Raw genomic sequence first — 20,854 nt, forward strand, 5'->3', positions numbered from 1 at the left:
CTTATATATATATATATATATATATATAGCCATATAAAAGAAATGTGCACTTAATCATAATAACCTTGTCTATAATACTACTGCATTATTGCAACAATAATCATCGGGGAACTTTTATCAGTGTCCTTCATTGTTGCTGTAGTTATAGCAAAAGTGTGTTTTGTGCAATCCTTCAAGCATGCTTCAGCCGACGGCAAGGTTCCGTTTGATCATGTGGTGGAGAAATAGTGTCCGACTCTATAAATATCATAGGACCATAAACAGCTAATCAACTAGCACCTGGGTAAATTTTAATACGTGAAATGTCAAAACATAATATACAAGAATAATAATCCAAACTGCACTTTGAATTGAACAATACTATTAAAAGGTATTTCAATGTTTAATATCTATACAAACATTCAAATATCAATAACCAAATAATCTATGGAAATACATTTATTCTATCGACTGGGAATATATATATATATATATATATATATATATATATATATATATATATATATATATATATATATATATATATATATATATATATATATATATATTTGCAATACATTATGCTGTTTTCTTTTTCAGTAGATGTATCTGAAAGTTACAATCCATTGTAAACATTTCAAGCACATATTACAATTCGGCATTCATATTTACATGTGATACGGAGGGGCCTGATGAACGCCATACATAAGAAGAGACCGGACGCCGAAGTTGGAAATCTGCTTTTTCACAACGACATTTCCCCTCCACTTCGATGCCACGAGATATTGATGACGATTTACTTTGGGGGGTTCGAGAGGATCAGTCACGCACCTTACAGTTCGGACCAGGCCCCGTTCGATTTTGCAATATTATCTTCTTCTACAGGACCTTCGCTCAACTGCGAGATCAACAGTGGCACGATCTCAGAAGAAATGACACGGACATAGATTCAAGCAAGGGGTTGAACGCCATCGAAAGTGTGTACGTAAAGAAGGAGAGTATTTGAAAAACTGTAAATGACAGGACGCAATGGGTATATTGTGTGCTCTGTGACTTATAACCTGTAGGTTGTGTAATGTTTTTTGTATACGTTTTGTATACGTTCACTTCGCAGCATATTGTTGAAACTTGTTGCAGATTACAGATGTAGATGACAAAGAAGGTGATGATTATATTTCAGAATCAAAATCGAGATATTCATTCTTTTTATCATTTTATTACCTCTATTCAGTTAACAGTTATGAGATACCAAACATGATATAAGAGTGCCAGCAATGGAAAATTATTCATGAGGTGTATTGGTGCGCGGAATTGCTATTGCAAGGTTTGGCGAGTGGCGGCTGATAAGCCCGGACCACGACGTTATAACTGTATCAATTAGTAACTTGTCAGATCCCAAGTCGGAGCCACACACCGGGCACCGGCTGTTCAAACATATATCCATTTCGAATAATGAAGAGTGACGGACTTATGGTCTAGGGGAAACACACTTGAAAATCAATCCATATGGTTCATGTTCGATCCATCGTCTTTCATGAACGCTTTGCCGCATTGAGTGCTTTGATTTTGTCACATATTGTCAAGGATAATGTTTAATAACTAGCATAAAATAAAATAGCGTTGAAATATATCCGCATGCTTCTTATAGCACGGTTGATATCCGGCAACCTGTTCACATTTCGAGTTAATGTTTTAACGAAAACAAACAAACTACTCTCAAATATGGTACAACGTCTTGTATAACGTTCGCAAATATTAAAACAAAAGAGGACAGCTGAAACAGTTGTCTTGTATCTTTTAAAATGACTGCAGGGCACTGCACGGCACAAATTCACTGAAGTCTTCAGTCTGAGTTTGAATACTTCTTGCATATTGAATACTACGCAAAATTGCAGAACGGCATACAAAATGTATTTGTAACTGATACAGCATTTTCACCATATACTGTATCCTTTTGTTTAAGCCTTTTTACAATAATATTTTGATTTTTATTTCCTAATTCTGAGCCTTTAACTCAGGCTCAAGGCGATAGTGAATAGAGGCCCAGACAATAGGTGTGAACAGGTGTGAAAATGAAATTCATCTAGTGGTAAATATAAGTTAACAAACAATATTAACACAATATTGATAACTAAAACTAAGTTGTAAGTAATTTTATAATCTGCACAACACTTATCTACCTACAAAATCATTTTATAATTTTTCTAAAGCAGTCTCCTTATATCAACACATATTAAAACAACATGAATAGAAAAAAAAACACGTTCGACGTCAAAGTATCTTTGTTTTGAGGTTGATTCTCGAATTTTCCAAATGGCATAGGGCATAGTATTTGTAGGAAATTCCCTTTTGTAGCGAATACATATAGAAAGGGATGGAGATCAATGATGTTATAGGTTATTGTCGCATTAAAGTCACTTGCTACACTATATATTGCCTTTACTGATAGGAGATGCTTAAAAATACTCAATGTGAGGGTAGATATTTGTTCTCACTTCGCATTGTTAGGTACGTTCTCCTCATCTTCTTTCGACTCTTCATCGACACCATCTCTCTGACTGCGGATCCAATAGATTAGGTAAATGATTGCTCCGACAGCAATCAAACAACCGATGACTATCAAGATTATGCCCCACAAAGGGACACCTTCAGGGGAAGCGGAGTTAGCACCGAGGTCCAACAGTGACCCACCAAGCGAACCACCTTCCACGGCCGCGTCAGCGGCTTGGGAACTTAATGAAAAAAAGCAATGGTTAAGAAATTATAGTCAATGATGGCATCTTTTCAACGCCTCCTTCAATATTATGCTTTTATGATTGATTATTTGTATATATATACAATGTAAAAATATATAAAAAGTTAGATCAAATTTTATATTTCTTTCTTAACATCATTGTTATTAGCTTTTTTGCCATTATCATGGTAAGCATTTCGCTGGATAGGTTCATTAAAATTGTCTGACAATTTTATGATAGAAGCTATACAATCTTACGGAGGACGCTTCCTGCCTTCACATCGTGGTAACAGATCTTAAAAGGGAGAAAAGTAAGAGTCAGTAAAAACGTCGGTGTGAATAGTTAAACAATTTTTACGATTAATGATTAATATTGATGAATAAAAAAATGTTCAACTAGTCATGCTTTATCTTATAGACAAAATATCCTGTCATCCTAGCATGTTATCCCATTATTAATCTATGCACATTGATGAATGGGTGTATGCACTAAAGTGTGCTTATCTTTAAAGGACTTCTAAAAATCTTTTAAATCCTTCTGAATATTTTCCTTAATTTTCAATAAGTTATCGCAGTCAAGTGATATATATAACAGTTTATTTCATTGAAGGATTATTGGAATAAAGGCTTATTATTTTATTCTATGAATTTCGAAAAAAAACATCCCTATACAAATGACATCAACTTAATTGTATATAAAACACAACACCTATCGCTAATAAAAATCATGCATGTATGACAACTTATTTTATTTTATCATTTTCCTAATGATAAAGACAATAATGAAATATTATACGAGGTCTATTAAAAATACGACGGCTTTATATAATTAATTATTAAGTTTTTGACGCAGGCTCATAAAAGATGGTGAATTTTTAATTGTAGGTATGCTTTAAAAAGTGTAAGAAAAATAGACTGATTGAATTGACTTTTTGGTATTTTGATGACTGTTTTAACAATTAAAGGCTCACACAGAGCACACGGTATAAAATCAGGTTGACTAAACATGTATGCAAACGTTGTGACTGATTGCATAAATGTATTATTGGTGCATTATATAAACATTAAAGTAATTGGAACCTAACTTTCTGAGAATTAAGAACAAGACAGACGTCCAAATATGAACGGCACAACAACGTTTAAATTAGTAACTGTTGTATAATTCTCATTTATGTAAAACGTTCTGTTTAAAAGTGCTGTTTAAAAATTAGGTGCAGCGATAAAATTTGAAGTCATTAATATAATTTCCTGCCTTTTTACATCAACAAAACTAAAATCCCCAGGCCCTGTGCTAAATGTTCAAACATGCTAATTTAACAAATACTGCATAATGGATGTAACTTTGCTGTGGTTATTTTGATAAGAAATATATTACTCCGTTGTAAAAATCTTATGTACTTAAATGCATTTTGGTACATTATGAGAACAAATTTCAATTAGGCGATTTATGTACAGTGTCTTTTATATTATTATTATTATTATTATTATTATTATTATTATTATTATTATTATTATTATTTTATTAATTTAGAAGTATTTCTATTAAAAATATTATTAATATTATTTAAGAAGTATTATTATTGGAAGTATTTTTAGTAGTATGAGTAATATTAGTATTAGTATTATTTCAATTATTATTTTAATTATTGTTAGTATAACTATTAGCATTGGTATTAATATTTGTACTATTGATATTATTGTTTTTAGATATCAAGAAAAAATATTGACCCCTTTAACATACACAAACCGAAAGGAAACGTTTCAATGCAAATTTAATCATAAAATTAGATCAAATGTAGCCCAGAAATGCATTGAAAATCAGAATCAATAACGAAATATTTTATTGTACATGTAAGTCCTAGCTTAAGTATAACATTTGAAATAAATAACAAATCAACAGAAAACTACAGAATATTATATTAGAAACTCACTGTGAAGACTCAAAATTACTATGCAATAACCAGTTAGAGTATGTGTCAACATCATTTTCACGAATATATTCTTTTGACAGTCGATCATTGAATGAAAACAAGAAGTAAACAAATGGGGAACCCCCTTGTTATTACATACAGGTAATACTGGCTTGTTCTAGATTCAGTAGTATCTTGCCGGTAGGTATTGTGGCCTTTAAACCAAAAAACAAACAAACCGGCAGTTATTTGTTTGAATATGAATAAAGAAAATGGAAGTACAATAACGAACTAAAAGGGGTGTAGCTTCCTATAGGCCGTGTTCTGCAATAAAAACTGAAGGCATATAGGGGTGATGAGCTAAAATATGAAATTCCGACAAATGCGCCTTAACATATCGAAAATCGGATTTTTCATATAAATGTTGTTCTTTGCTGTAAAATACATTTTCACACGAAATTAATGTTCCGTATATAGTTAATCGAATGTTGCATATCAGTTGTCTGCGCTTTGACGCCGTACATAAAACATTTCCCATCGGCTTGGTAAATGTTCGCGGGCGCTTTATTATTTGAAATAGTTAACAGTCTGGAGCCAATATTGCTAAAAATAGTCCTACGTATCCTGATTTTGGATGTCTCACTTTGACTTTAATAGATGTAGATACCAAACAACAACTGTTAGAAGGAACTTGTCAATCATGCCTCCATTACCAGTTTCAATCCCAGCCAGATAATGTGATTATAAATAGATGAATGATTATTTGATGTACTAGTATATCCTAGAAACACATTATAGATTCCAGCACGTTAGAGTTGTTTTATCAAGATATACTGAAATATATTAAAACTATGAGACATTTTATTGAATAATGTTAGATCTGGCGACATTGTACAAGAACATATCGAAGCTTATTAATATTTAAAGGGCTAGGGTAATATCGTAACAGAATAAGTATAAACTATATCTTATTATCGTTTGTGTGTCATGATGCTTCATATAATCAGTAGTTTGGTATGCGGGGACGGGGTTCAAATCCCCATCTGTACATATTTATTATAACGATTTAGTTGTTTACTATTGAATGAAACATCTTATGTTTAGTACTTTAACTTTTGGTTATTTTTCATGGCATTTGGAGCACAAGAAAAACAACGAAAACTGGTAGAAACACCTTGGTTTAGGTACTCGATGACATGAGATGCGGTATATTGTGTTAACTGCTGTTTGTTTGGTTGCAAGGACGAGAGGAAAAAAACGTTTACAGCCGGAATGTCGGATTGTAAGAACATTTCAATGCTCGTAAAACGGCAAGCCAATGAAACGCGCCATCTCGACCAACCTTTATATATTGAAGATCAGAGCTCAGTGAAACGACCGTGTCGCCAACATTTCTTGAAAATATCGTGAGCTCAAGGCTCTCGTGCGTGAACTTTCGCTGCATGCAAAATATGTACGTTGCAAGTCCCCGTTGTTTTCCACGCACTTGATTTTTTTAATAAAGACAGAGACGAGAAGGCCGGCCAGTATTGGCCGCTGTACTGCGCTATGAATTCAAAATCTCACTTGTATTGGTGAAACACATATTGGGTACTATCGTAAAGCTGACAAATCTTCTTCAGAAGGAAGACAATGATCTTCTTCATGCTGTTGAAAAAGCAAATTTCATTGTCAAATTGTGCAATGACTGGAGTGCTGATCAAGATTTGTGGAATAGAATGTACATGTAAGCAAGGGATATAAGCGCATGGTTCGACATTTAAGCATCAATGCCAAGGAGACTTGGTTTACAATAAAACTGACAAAATCCTGAGTTGCAAACACCATCTGACTACTTTAGAATAACCTTGTACAATGTCTTCGCTCATCATTTTGTTCCGCAAATGGAAATCCGTATCCTGAGAAATGATGATAGACACAGTGCACAACATATGTTGCCTTCAAAACTGGACACTCTGCAGGACGACATGCTGCCATCAATGTATGCTGCTAATGCCCCTGATCTCCACAAAACATTTGACACATTAAAGAACAGAAATTGCACGCTGAAAGGTCAGATGGAGTCTAAAAGAGACCCGCAAGCAGACCAACAAGGACCTGTTTCCTAGCATATTTTCTATATTCGAGGTTCTTCATTTCAAGCCATTTACATCAGAATCTTTTGAAAGGTCGTTTTGTGTAATAAAACGAATCTAACTTCCTCCGAACGGCATGAAAAGCGACAGGTTGTCATCATTTACCCAAACTTACAGCCACAAGAGCATGATCATTGATGTTGACCGCGTCACCAATGTGTTTGCGCCGCAAAAATGCCGGAATCTTGAGTCATTTTGATGATCCCTGAAAGTCGAGTGTGCTAAATAAAGCGACATAATATATTTTGCATTGATTGAGCAAATGCAAATATGTTTAGCTTTGGTTTTAACATCAACATGCATTAATATTGAGTGGCTTTTAATTAATAAAATGTTCAGTGTTTTATTTCTGCGAACTGTCTTCTTTTCCTAAGATACATACAAATTTAATTTAAGGAAAAATAAAATGATATTGTTGCTCTCATTAATGTTTTACAACAGCGAAATATACGCTGAAATGCATCTACGACCACATAGCTCAAAATAAAAATAAATTCAGTGGGGCATGCCCTCGGACCCCCTAGAATGTTGCCTACACATACATTTTCGACAAGCTACGCTAATAGTTTAAAAGAACTAAAATATGGTTATTTTATCAGTGTGATATTGATTGAATACCCATAAAAAAGATAAAAAAAAATAGATTTGATCGCTATCATCTTTGTGATTATGCAATGAAAAGTTGAGAAAAAAAACGCATAACGACTTTTACAAAAACATTTTTACCACAGTGCATACCTTGTAATTGACAATTTCATTCGCAAGTTGATCGAGGTTTCTCATTGCATACCGATATTGATTACTGTTCCTTTGACAGAAACGGTGATATAATATTAAATCATGCTTTGTTTTATTGTAATAGTTGTGGTCTACAAAGTATAATTTTAATAAAATTAATTAGTTCATAGAAATTACACGCACTTTGTTTCATTGAAAAAGAAATGTCATATAAGCTTTAGCAAAAACCTCCCTTGTTCAGAGAAAATTATATTAAAGATAAGCGCGGCTTCTTAAAAGTATATAAGGAAGTGAATTTCGCATTTTGATATATGGCTTCCTGTATCACTGGTCAATTAAGTTTGCTATAAGACCAGTAAATTGTTAAGATACCGGTTAATATTCCTTAATTATCTTGGGAGACATATATCTTTGTTCAGTTGTAAAGCCCTATTTTGTACGCAATAATATTTTAATTTGTAGAACAACCAACAGGGTATTGGTAGTTTCTACTTGCTTAGATAAAAAACAATTCTTAGGAGGGAGAAAATTTAGAGTCAGTAAAAGAGTTGGTGGAAATAGCTAAGCATGTTTTTACAATTGATGATTAATATTGTTGTATAATTTTTTTTATTTCAACTAGTCATGGTGTATCTTATAGACAAATATATTGGGAATACTGTCATCCTAGCATGTTATCCCATTATTTATCTATGCACATTTATGAGTGGGTGTATGAACTAAAGTGTGCTTATCTTTAAGGGAATTTAAAAAAATCTTTTAAATATTCCGAAGCGCAGACACCTAATACTCTTATCAATATTTTCCTTAATGTTCAATGAGTAATCGCCGTCAAGTGATATATAGCAGGTATTATTTCATTGAAGGATTATTGGAAAAAAGGCTAAATATTTTATTCTATGAATTTTGAAATAAAATCCCTATACAAATGACATCAACTTAATTGTATATAAAACACAACACCTATCGCTAATAAAAATCATGCATGTATGACAACTTATTTTATTTTATCATTTTCCTAATGATAAAGACAATAATGAAATATTATACGAGGTCTATCAAAAATACGACGACTTTTTTTATTTAATTATTAAGTTGTTGATGCATTCTCAAACTGATTTTATACCGTGTGCTTCATGTGAGCCTTTTATTTTTAAAACAGTCATCAAAATACCCCAAAGTCATTTCAATCAGTCTATTTTTCTTGCACCTTTAAAGTATACTTACAATTTTAGAATCACCATCTTTTATGTTCTGTTTAAAAGTGCTGTTTAAAAATAACTTAGGTGCAGCGATAGAATTTGAAGTCAATAATATTATTTCCTGCATTTTTATTATATAAGAAATATTATTATTATTCTTATTATTAGAAGCATTATTATTAGAAGTATTTGTATTAGTAAAAGTAATATAAGTATTAGTATTATTTCAATTATTATTTTAATTATTGTTAGTATTACTATTAGCATTAATCTTAATATTTGTATTATTGATATTGTTGTGTTTAGATATCAAGCAAACATATTGACCCTTTCAACATACACAAACCGAAAAGAAAAGTTTCGATGCAAATTTAAACATAAAATATGATCAAATGTAGCACACAAATGCATTAAAAATCCGAATCAATAACGAAATATTTTTATTTTACATGTAAGTCCTACCTTAAATATAACATTTGAAATATAACACCATAAACAGAAAACTACAGAATATTATAATAGAAACTCACTGTGAAGAGTTAAAATCACTGTGCAGTAACCAGTTAGAGTATGTGTCAACATCATCTTCACGAATATATTCTTTTGACAGTCGATCATTGAATGAAAACAAGAAGTAAAAACATGGGTAACCCCCGTTTCATGCTGAGCGTGTTCTACATTCAGTATTATCTTATTGTGGCCTTTATACAAAAAAACAAACAAACCGGCAGTTATTTGTTTGAATATGAATGAAGACAATGGAAGTGCAATAACGAACTAAAAGGGGTGTAGCTTCCTATAGGCCGTGTCGGCTACGGCCTACTCATGTTTCAGAAAATCGAAAAAATAAAAATGCCAATCTGCAATAAAAACTGAAGGCATACTGGGGTGATGAGCTAAAATATGAAATTCCGACAAAAGCGCCATTATATATCTGTCACAAATCTCTTTTTACATTTATATTATGGTATTATTATTTAATACAATTTGCTTGTACTAGTTTAAACATTGATTTAAAATCAATCATTAGGTAGTATTGTATCGACACGATACGGTAACACTTGACCAATTTTCACTGCTCTGACCATTTTTACGTCATCATAATTTGTACATGTTTTGGGTGTGTAATTCTCTAGTTAGTTGGGAACAGGTTTTTGACCAAGACAGACGTGTAACATTCTCTGGGTGGACGGACGGAACTGCCACGTCTGCAGTTATGCAGCCGAAAAGCTGTTGGGGAATGAATGTGCATTAATACTAAGTATTATTAACACCTGATACCAGGGTAAGTGTCATTACATTATATTTGTTTTATAGACATTCTTGCATTACAATTTAGGTTTGTAAATACAGTTAAATATTGTCTCCTGTACATGTACTTTGCAATTGTCAGGTTTTTATATTGCAAGTAAGCGTTGTAAGCATTATTTGCTCATATAATTATCTAGAGAGCTATTTTCATTCGTGTTAAACTATAATTGTTTAGATTCTCACAGTTTTGCCTTGACGGGGAATGAACCGACATTTTATTGTTTTGCTTTGCATGATTGTTGAGAGTAAAAGTGTATAATTTAGGTAAGCAATGATATAGTAAATATTATGACTTATGTCGTAATTTTGAATGTCAGGTTATACGTAAACAGCAGAACATCGTTTGCTATGGTTGCCACGTTACGGTTACATTGACGTTTTGGGGCTCATGACGTCAGAGGACTTTTTCAACGTAGTTGGGCTTCCGGACGCTAACAGGGCGGGATGTCAGTGGACCTCGTGTTTGTACCGGTAACGCAGGCTGGTGCTGAGGACGGATACGCTTAGGTGGGCGTTGATATATCCTATCGTGGACGTCGAGAGTCGGGACGTGTATTGGATTGGCCTCTGAGTGACTTCAGTGTTGACGTCTAAGTGACGCCTGTATTTCCTGTGGTCGGCGTCTGTGTGACGTCGATGCGTCTATGTGGTGTCTGTGTGACGCCGTTGTCGACATCCGGGTAAGGTCTGTGTGACGTTTACGTTAGCGGGAGATTGAGATAGTGGAGTGGTAGACTGGTAACAGCGTAACAGTGTGGCAGTAGTGACATTCAACCATAGTACATAAGAAGATCTCTATTTATTGTAATTTATGTAAATAATATATTTGTTAAAACTTGTATTGTCATTTGTCAATTTCTTCATAACAATTGGGACTGCCCTTCTCTATGCAATTCCTGACCTTTGACATTGGTGTCAGAAGTGGGATAGTTCTAAGAGTTATGAAGGGATATTGATAGTAAAATAATATTAATTAAGTAATATTTTCATACAAGTAACATTTATATGTCTATGTATTTTACCACTATGTGTATTACTTTGTGTACATACATATTTTTGTGGTTTTTCAGATTTAAGGTTTTGCTGTGTAACCCTGGAGTCAGGTGGTGTTTGTATGGGTGTTGGTTTGGGTGGTTATGGTTTACATACGGCTGCATCGGTGCATGACTGAACGCTGTGGTATGTACATGTGCTGACACGACGACGGAGACTGTTGACTGTACGGTAATACTTACTGAGTGTTACGTTATTACGGGGGTACGTCATTATTTAATTCTTAGTGAAACGTCGTCAAGTGTTATCGTTCGTTTTGAACAATACAGTTTTATCTGTAATTTCAATATACTCTACTGTGTGTACTTTAGGAATAGCATTTTTTAATTTTATGCCATTGTGTTTGTTTAACCATGGATGGTCTTGAGCAGTTAACTACTCAGGGTAAGGAGTTAGGGTACAGCGGAAAGGAGTTGCAGGACTTTGTGCGGGAGCAACAGGCCATTCAGCGTAAGGATCGGCGTATCCAGTATGATAAAGAACGTGAACGGATGGAAATGGAACGTGAGCGAATGGCACATGAAAAGGCACTTAAGGAAATGGAGGTAAGAGATGTAAAGTCTGAGCATAGGGAGCGCACAGATTATGTTAAGGCACCTAAGTTACCGTCATTTGATGAGACCAGGGATCAGATGGATTCGTACCTTTACCGCTTTGAGAGGTATGCTAGTTCTCACAAATGGGACAAGTCTACATGGGCTCTTAATCTGAGTGCATTACTCAAGGGTAAGGCATTAGATGTTTACGCAAGGTTGCCCTGTGATCATTCTCTTGATTATGATGTCCTTAAGACTGCACTACTTAAGAGATTTGATCTGACGGAAGATGGTTTCCGACATAAGTTTCGGTCCAGTTTGCCTGAATACGGTGAGACATTTCTTCAGTTTAGTAATAGGTTATCAGGGTATGCGGACAGATGGATTGAGTTATCCAAAACTGAAAGGACGTTTGAAGCTGTGCATGATCTTTTGTTGCGAGAGCAAATATTAAATATATGTACTAAGGATTTGGCTCTTTTCCTCAGAGAGCATGTACCCAAAGACGTAGCTACAATGGTAACGCTCGCTGATCAGTTCCGTGAAGCACGGGCGGTAAGTACAAAATCCTTGTGTTCTTCTTTTAACAGGTCACGTAATCCAGAGCATAACGCACCAGGAAAGAAAGGCCATATTCATAGAGGCAACCAGAGTGGCAAGAGTGACAACAGACCGGCAGATACAAAGGGAAAAGGTGACGGTGTCGGACGTCCTCAGGGTGGAAATTTGAGACGTTGCTACCGTTGTGGGCGACAAGGTCACATATCTACTGACAGTATTTGTCCAGATAGAAACAAGAAGAGTGCAGCAACGGCGTCAGTGCAAAAGGACGGGACTGAAAAGGAAAAGGTTTGTGCTGCCTTACTTCCGGTTACAAATACAAGTATATACTCGAATGCTGATTTTGGAAAAGCTCTATGTACGTCGTCTGATAATGTAATGCCAACGGCTGAAGGATTGCTTGGTAATCGTCATGTTAAGGTGTTGCGAGATACAGGGTGTAGCGGAGTCATTGTGAAGAAGGCACTAGTTTCTATAGATGATATTACAGATCGTACACAGACTTGTCTGATGGCTGATGGTTCTAAGGTCACGGCTTCCATTGCCCGTGTAAGTCTAGACACACCATACTTCTCTGGTGATATTGATGCTTGGTGTATGGAAAACCCTCTGTGTGATGTTATTATTGGGAACATTCCTGATGCTAAGGCTCCAGTTTTACAAGCAACCGGCGGCTCAGCAGCCAGAGTGACGGCGGTGCAGACTCGACTGATGAAGAAAGATGAAAACGAACGTCAGAAGTTCAAACGCATGAAAGCTCCAACGTTGATTGATAGCATTGCAACACCAGACGACATCATGAAAGCGCAACAGAGTGATGCGACATTGGAAAGAGTGAGAAAATACGTGACTAAATCAGGTACCGATAAGACCAAGTTTGTCATCATAAAGGGTATCATTTATTGGGAGTTCGTTTCGCCTACTGTTGACCACGGCAAAAGATACTTGCAGATGGTAGTACCGAAGAATTACCGTGAAAAGGTTATGAGTCTTGCGCATGATTCCATTATGTCTGGACATTTAGCCGTCAAACGTACCGTAGCTAAGGTGCTGTCAGAGTTCTACTGGCCTGGGGTGCAAGCGGACGTGAAGCGCTACTGCCAGTCTTGTGATGCATGCCAGAGGACAATACCGAAACGAAAGGTAACTAAGGCTCCTTTAGGTAAGATGCCACTAATCGAAACACCTTTTCAGCGAGTTGCCGTAGATATTGTTGGTCCGATAGAGCCCAGATCTGCAAAGGGAAACAGGTATATACTCACCTTAATGGATTATGCCACCCGATATCCTGATGCTGTTGCTCTACCCTCTATAGAAGCGGAACGAGTAGCTGAAGCGTTGGTAGAGATGTTTTGCCGTCTAGGTGTACCAGGGGAGCTCTTGACAGATATGGGCACGCAGTTTACTTCAGATGTTATGAAGGAGGTAAGTAGATTGCTTTCTATAAGACAGCTTACCACAACACCGTACCATCCCATCTGTAACGGACTGGTTGAGAAGTTCAACGGCAGCATGAAGCTTATGTTAAAGCGTTTGTGTTTGGAAAAGCCCAAGGACTGGGACAGATATCTTGGACCAGTTTTGTTTGCCTACAGAGATGCTCCACAGGAGAGTTTAGGGTTTACACCTTTCGAGCTCATCTATTGTCGATCGGTGAGGGGACCTATGAAGATACTCAGGGAGCTGTGGACCAAGGATATTCAAGACCAAGTAGGTAAAAACCGTTTACCAGTATGTTGTTGACCTGAAGGACAGACTAGAATACAGCGCTGAAATAGCACATAGCAATCTGGACAAGGCCAGTAAGAGGTACGCTGCCATATACAATCGAAAAGCCAAGGTTAAGCGTTTGGATGTTGGTGATCGGGTATTGGTCTTACTTCCAACCAAGAATAACAAGCTTTTACTTCAATGGCGGGGACCATATACAGTAACTGGAAAAGTAGGTGGCTTAGACTACAAGATACAGATGGACAATAAGGTCAAAACATTTCATGCAAATATGCTAAAGTTGTATGTTGAAAGGGACGCAATAGTACACGGTGTCGCAAGTGTTGCTGTTGTCGATGACTATAGTGAAGAGTCACTCAACGACGAGGAACAATGCATAATAGTGGAGCCGCCAACGTTGTCAACAGGAAAAGATAAAGACTACCACATAAGCGAACAACTGTCTCCAAATGAGGTTGAGCGTCTGAATGATCTGTTGGAAGAGTTTTCCGATGTGCTATCTACTTCACCAGGGCGTACAAGTTTAGGTGAACATGACATAAAACTGAATACAGACACACCAATAAGGTCTAAACAGTATCCTGTACCTTTTGCTATGAAACAAACTGTTATTGAAGAGGTAAAAAGCATGGTGCAACTTGGAGTCATTGAACCGTCAGATAATCAGTATTGCAGTAATTACGTGATTGTAAGGAAACCTGACGGGACCAACCGTTTCTGTATAGACTTTCGTGCTATAAATAGAGCGAGCATCTTTGATTGTGAGCCAATGCCGAACATTGATGACATATTTGTTATCCAACTGTCGCTACATCACCAAGGTGGATTTGACGAAGGGATACTGGCAACTACCACTGACGGAGCGGTCCAAGCCTCTCACAGCCTTCCAGACACCGATTGGTCTGTTCCAATTCGTCACTATGACGTTCGGTTTGGTTTGCGCCAGCGCTAGTTTTACTAGAATTATGAGGAAATTGCTTGATGGAATGGAAAATATCGACAATTTCATTGATGACATCATTGCCTACACCGAGACCTTTGAACAGAACCTCAAGGTTCTTAGAGAACTGTTTGAAAGATTGCGTGACGCCAAATTGACTGCTAAACCTAGTAAATGTTATTTTTGTTTTCAGTCTGTAGAGTGTTTGGGTCATGTTGTTGGTAAGGACCAGGTTGGGTTGCTACCAGACAAGGTTAAGTCCATTGAAGAAGCGCGAAGACCGGAGACTAAGAAACAGGTTCGTGCATTTTTAGGTCTTGTAGGTTTTTACCAGAAGTTTGTGCCACATTATTCTTCTGTTGCAGCCCCATTGACAGATCTTACCCGGAAAGGACTACCTAACAAGGTTAGGTGGGGCGAAGCACAAGAGAAAGCGTTTGTCAAACTCAAACGTGCGCTGTGTTCATTTCCAATACTGAAGCTACCAGAATTGGGTAAGCAATTTGTTTTGCAGACTGACGCCAGTGACGTCGGAGTAGGCGCTGTTTTGCTCCAACAATGTGAGGATGAGCGTAGACCAGTTGCTTATGCTAGTCGTAAGTTAAATAAGGCAGAAAGGTCGTACGCGACGGTGGAGAAAGAGTGTCTGGCGTGCGTCTGGGCGATACTGAAGTTTCAGAGGTATCTCTACGGACAAGAGTTCGTTCTGGAGACGGACCACCAGCCTTTGTCACACCTCCACAGGGCAAAAATAGGTAACGCTAGGCTTATGAGATGGGCCATTTTGTTGCAGCCTTATCGTTTCAGAATTGTGGCGATTCCAGGCAAGTCTAACGTTCTTGCCGACGGGTTGTCGAGGCTGTAGGGAGTTTGTAATAAGGATTTGTTGTACAAAAGTGCAAGCACTTTCTTAAGGTGGGGCGTATGTCACAAATCTCTTTTTACATTTATATTATGGTATTATTATTTAATACAATTTGCTTGTACTAGTTTAAGCATTGATTTAAAATCAATCATTAGGTAGTATTGTATCGACACGATACGGTAACACTTGACCAATTTTCACTGCTCTGACCATTTTTACGTCATCATAATTTGTACATGTTTTGGGTGTGTAATTCTCTAGTTAGTTGGGAACAGGTTTTTGACCAAGACAGACGTGTAACATTTTCTGGGTGGACGGACGGAACTGCCACGTCTGCAGTTATGCAGCCGAAAAGCTGTTGGGGGAATGAATGTGCATTAATACTAAGTATTATTAACACCTGATACCAGGGTAAGTGTCATTACATTATATTTGTTTTATAGACATTCTTGCATTACAATTTAGGTTTGTAAATACAGTTAAATATTGTCTCCTGTACAATTGTCAGGTTTTTATATTGCAAGTAAGCGTTGTAAGCATTATTTGCTCATATAATTATCTAGAGAGCTATTTTCATTCGTGTTTAACTATAATTGTTTAGATTCTCACAGTTTTGCCTTGACGGGGAATGAACCGACATTTTATTGTTTTGCTTTGCATGATTGTTGAGAGTAAAAGTGTATAATTTAGGTAAGCAATGATATAGTAAATATTATGACTTATGTCGTAATTTTGAATGTCAGGTTATACGTAAACAGCAGAACATCGTTTGCTATGGTTGCCACGTTACGGTTACATTGACGTTTTGGGGCTCATGACGTCAGAGGACGTTTTCAACGTAGTTGGGCTTCCGGACGCTAACAGGGCGGGATGTCAGTGGACCTCGTGTTTGTACCGGTAACGCAGGCTGGTGCTGAGGACGGATACGCCTAGGTGGGCGTTGATATATCCTATCGTGGACGTCGAGAGTCGGGACGTGTATTGGATTGGCCTCTGAGTGACGTCAGTGTTGACGTCTAAGTGACGCCTGTATTTCCTGTGGTCGGCGTCTGTGTGACGTCGATGCGTCTATGTGGTGTCTGTGTGACGCCGTTGTCGACATCCGGGTAACGTCTGTGTGACGTTTACGTTAGCGGGAGATTGAGATAGTGGAGTGGTAGACTGGTAACAGCGTAATAGTGTGGCAGTAGTGACATTCAACCATAGTACATAAGAAGATCTCTATTTATTGTAATTTATGTAAATAATATGATTGTTAAAACTTGTATTGTCATTTGTCAATTTCTTCATAACAATTGGGACTGCCCCTCTCTATGCCATTCCTGACCTTTGACAATATCGAAAACCGGAGTTATCATATAAATTGTTTTCCTTTGCTCTTAAGTACATTTTACACGCAATTAATGCTCCGTATATAATTAATTGAAAGTTGCATATCAATTGTCTGCGCTTTGACGCCGTATATAAAACATTTCAAATCGGCTTGGTAAAAGTTGGTGCGGGCGCTTTATTAATTAAAATTGGGTGCCACAGTCTGGTGCCAATATTGCTGAAAATAGCCCTACGTATACTGATTTTGGATGTCTTATTTTGACTTTAATATATGTAGATACCAAACAACAACTGCTAAAAGAAACTTGGCAATCATGCCTCCCGTACCAGTTTCCATCCCGGTTAGAGAATGTGATTATAAATAGATGAATGATGATTATTCGATATACTCTTGTGTCCTAGAAAAACATTGAAGATTGTTATAACTATTCCAACACGTTAAAGTTGTTTTATTTAGATATATTAAAATTAATATTACATTTTGTTGAATAATGTTAGATATAAATACACTGTTCAAGAAAATATCGAAGCTTAGTAAAATTTACAGGGAATAAAGGGTAATATTGGTAAGAATAAGTATAAACTTTTTCTTAATATCTTATGTGTGTCATAATGCTTCTGAGGATCAGTGATTTAGCTAGCGGGAATCCCCATTTGAGCATAAACATAATGATGATGATGATGATTATGATGATGATAATGATGATGATGATGATGATGATGATCACGATCACCCTTCATCATCATCATCATCATCATCACGATCACCAATCATCATCATCAGCAGCATGTATTATTTGTATTTACTTTGAATGTTTTTTTTTTACTACAAGGACTTTGGCATCTATTGTGAATTTGCAAATTCATGGAATTGAATAACATGTTCATATCCCATAAATCTTTCCATTCCAAATAAATAACTGTTAAAATGCAAAATAAACTAGACAAGGTCAACAAACATTAAAAATATAGATTCGAGTATGTGTGTCTTATACTTAAAAATTGATTTAAGATCCATTGGGTAGGATTTTAAGTTCAAAATCAAGCTTAAAATTCGAACTGGAAATCAATAAAGTAACGTTTAAATATTCAATTATAAATCAAAGAATTGACTTGCTTACATTTCATTTCAAGTGGTTTCAAGATAAGCAATAAATAGTTCAAATGCTGACATATGCATAAACTGAAAAAGTTTTGGGAAAGAGAAAACCGATGTCAGTTGTCTACAGACTCATTACGACTTACTAAAAGGCATTTTGATCATAAATCGTGAAAAGTAAATGGGTATAGATACGGGCCCTAAGAATAACTCGCTATTATTGTTTTTCCAACCTAAGGTTTGTTAGCGACCTCGATAAGTTCCATACCTTCCAGTTTCAACTAAAGCACGCCAAGCTATTTCAAATCAAATTTATTTTCTTAGTTTGTTAACATAAAACTATTTTAGAGGTGAAATTGTTGAATAACGCCATTACGAAAGAAAACGTAAATGTTTCAGAAACCCAATGTTCATAAAATGTGAGCACTGTTTGATTTAATCGCTTATATAAAGAATTGTGTTACAAAATCTTTAACATATGAGCTTGCAATTGCATTTTACAATGGGTGGTCATCATAATTGGCTGCAATTCCTTAACATACATATCTAGTACAGAACGCTTTAGCGCAAAGACATACCTTCATCTCACAATCTCTTGAGTACTTTGAGTAACTACACCTCCCTTTGTTCTCCCCTTCTTCCCCCTATACCTATCATTACGTTCAGCCCACCAACCACCGTGTATTTCTCAATCTACTTTTGTAAGAAATTATATTTCTATAATTATAGCATCCTACCATAAAAAGGCGTAATACTCATTTTTGTATACTTCTATCACTTCGTACCAGCAGCAGTGTATCAAACCATTCCTGATTATTTGTTTTATTATGTGTACTCACCATATCTCTAACAATGAAAACAGAGAGACTTCGTATAACCATTTATGGTTAATTCTGTGATTTACTCGCTGTTTTACATTTTATCACTCCTTATTTGGTATGTGTATTATGCATTTCTGTAATTTATTTTGTTCAATATTTTGTGCAATAAATACTGGTTACACCAACGTTATGATAATAACAATACTAATAAAAATAATAAACTAAATAACTAAAAGACATTTTTCACACAATAATATATGTCATGATATTAACTGTCCATTTAAATAGGAAGTCATCTGATACAAATTGACAGATTGAATTTTTATGGTGAAGGAGCATTTGTACGAAGAAAGATTCTTTCAGTTTTAGATTTCAAATATCAAAGATGACTTAATTTACATCCTGTTCCATACGTTTATGGGTGAACATGATTTATATCTCTCTATTTCCAAAACATATCTTTAAGGTTATAAATGTTCAACGGGGATCGACAATGATAATATATGGGTGTTTAATAACCCTTAAAAATAACGTATACCTGGCGCAATGTTTACTTCATTTTGAGCACCTATGATAAATTACCTATTTTTATCGGTTTGAAGTTCTCATTATGTGTTATATGAAACGAAAAGGTAGAACACGTAAAACGAGTTTATACCTATACTTAATACGTTTTACTGTTTCTGATCTATCCATTAAATGCCTAATATATCGATACATTATACGTTTGATAAAATATATTTGAACAAGTTGACAAAATGAAATATCATAAGAAAATTATCCATATACACTAATGAGCTGATACAATAATGGAACTTTTAGGACCTCATTTAAGCCAAGATCCTGGGTAAAAGTAAAAGGATCAAAGCCAGACCAATACCAAACTTGAAGCCCATAATACTACAAGACAACAAACGTTACACATCTATCATAATGTATACTCCCGACAATCATTTAAGCAACACACAGTCTTATTTCTCGATTCATTGTTTCAAAGGCATTTCGTGTACAGCCACCAGCCGGACTTAACAATTTTAAACGCAGCGCTTGGAAATTCAATTTTATGATCTTCTGAAGTAGAAGTTTCGACGTGTATCATCCTGAAATGAACATAACTATGTACCTTAGATTGTGACTTTGTGCAAATCGCTATCGATCTTCAATAAATAATAAAAAAATGTACTTCAATATAATATCAATAGTCTTTTCTCAATTTATAATATATATAGAGAGATTTAATATTGATTGCATGCAAGGAATCTGGAAAGCAATCGCCATTATAAAGTTACAATTAGAATAATATCTGACTTCAGTTCAACAACCGAAATGCTGAATAATATTCATTTTATTCTGCTGTTTTCCTAGCAAGATTAAATTCATTTTAGCTTGGACGAATCTTAAACTAACTTAATATTTGGTAAATGCTCCATGGCTACATTTAGGGAAATGTCATCCGTCCCGTACGTTGTATTTAAAACAGTTGAAAGGCGTTCAAACGTTTTGTGGAGACGTCCATCCTCGTTAAATTGCTTGAATTTTTGCAGATCTTCTGTATTGTTGCTTTTCACTGTTAAGGTAATCTCTCTACAGGAAGTTGACAGATTTTGTTCCATATTGATCTGTCGTTGGCTGGACGTAAAATAACCCATTTCATTATCCGTCAAATAGTCATCAATGTTGCTCGCTGGAAAAATCAGAAATGACACATAAGGAGTTCATGTTGCCTTTGATTGTCGACTTTTTTCATTGCGTACTGTTAAATATTAAAATGAATGAAGAATTTAGTTTGCAGCTTGTAACTTACCTAGTTCAATCATACATCTGTCGAAGTCATCTTTATATATAAAAATGTCCTGGGTGTATTCATCAAAGCCTTTTTGTTGGCGAATAGCCTGCTGAACTGGTTC

At 35.7% G+C, this 20,854-nt stretch overlaps 1 protein-coding gene across 1 annotated transcript; it reads right to left on the reverse strand.

Moving 5' to 3' along the window:
- Positions 1 to 1,559: 1,559 nt before the first annotated feature.
- LOC128220292 (uncharacterized) lies at positions 1,560 to 9,360 on the reverse strand. The gene is made up of 3 exons (XM_052928637.1): positions 9,229 to 9,360; positions 2,972 to 3,008; positions 1,560 to 2,711 (listed from the first exon to the last, which is right to left on the reverse strand). The coding sequence occupies exons 1-3, from the start codon at positions 9,314 to 9,316 to the stop codon at positions 2,471 to 2,473; spliced, it is 366 nt and encodes a 121-aa protein (XP_052784597.1). The 5' UTR covers positions 9,317 to 9,360; the 3' UTR covers positions 1,560 to 2,470.
- Positions 9,361 to 20,854: the final 11,494 nt, after the last annotated feature.

This window comes from Mya arenaria, chromosome 15, assembly GCF_026914265.1.
Source record: "Mya arenaria isolate MELC-2E11 chromosome 15, ASM2691426v1".
Taxonomy (NCBI): Eukaryota; Metazoa; Mollusca; class Bivalvia; order Myida; family Myidae; genus Mya; species Mya arenaria.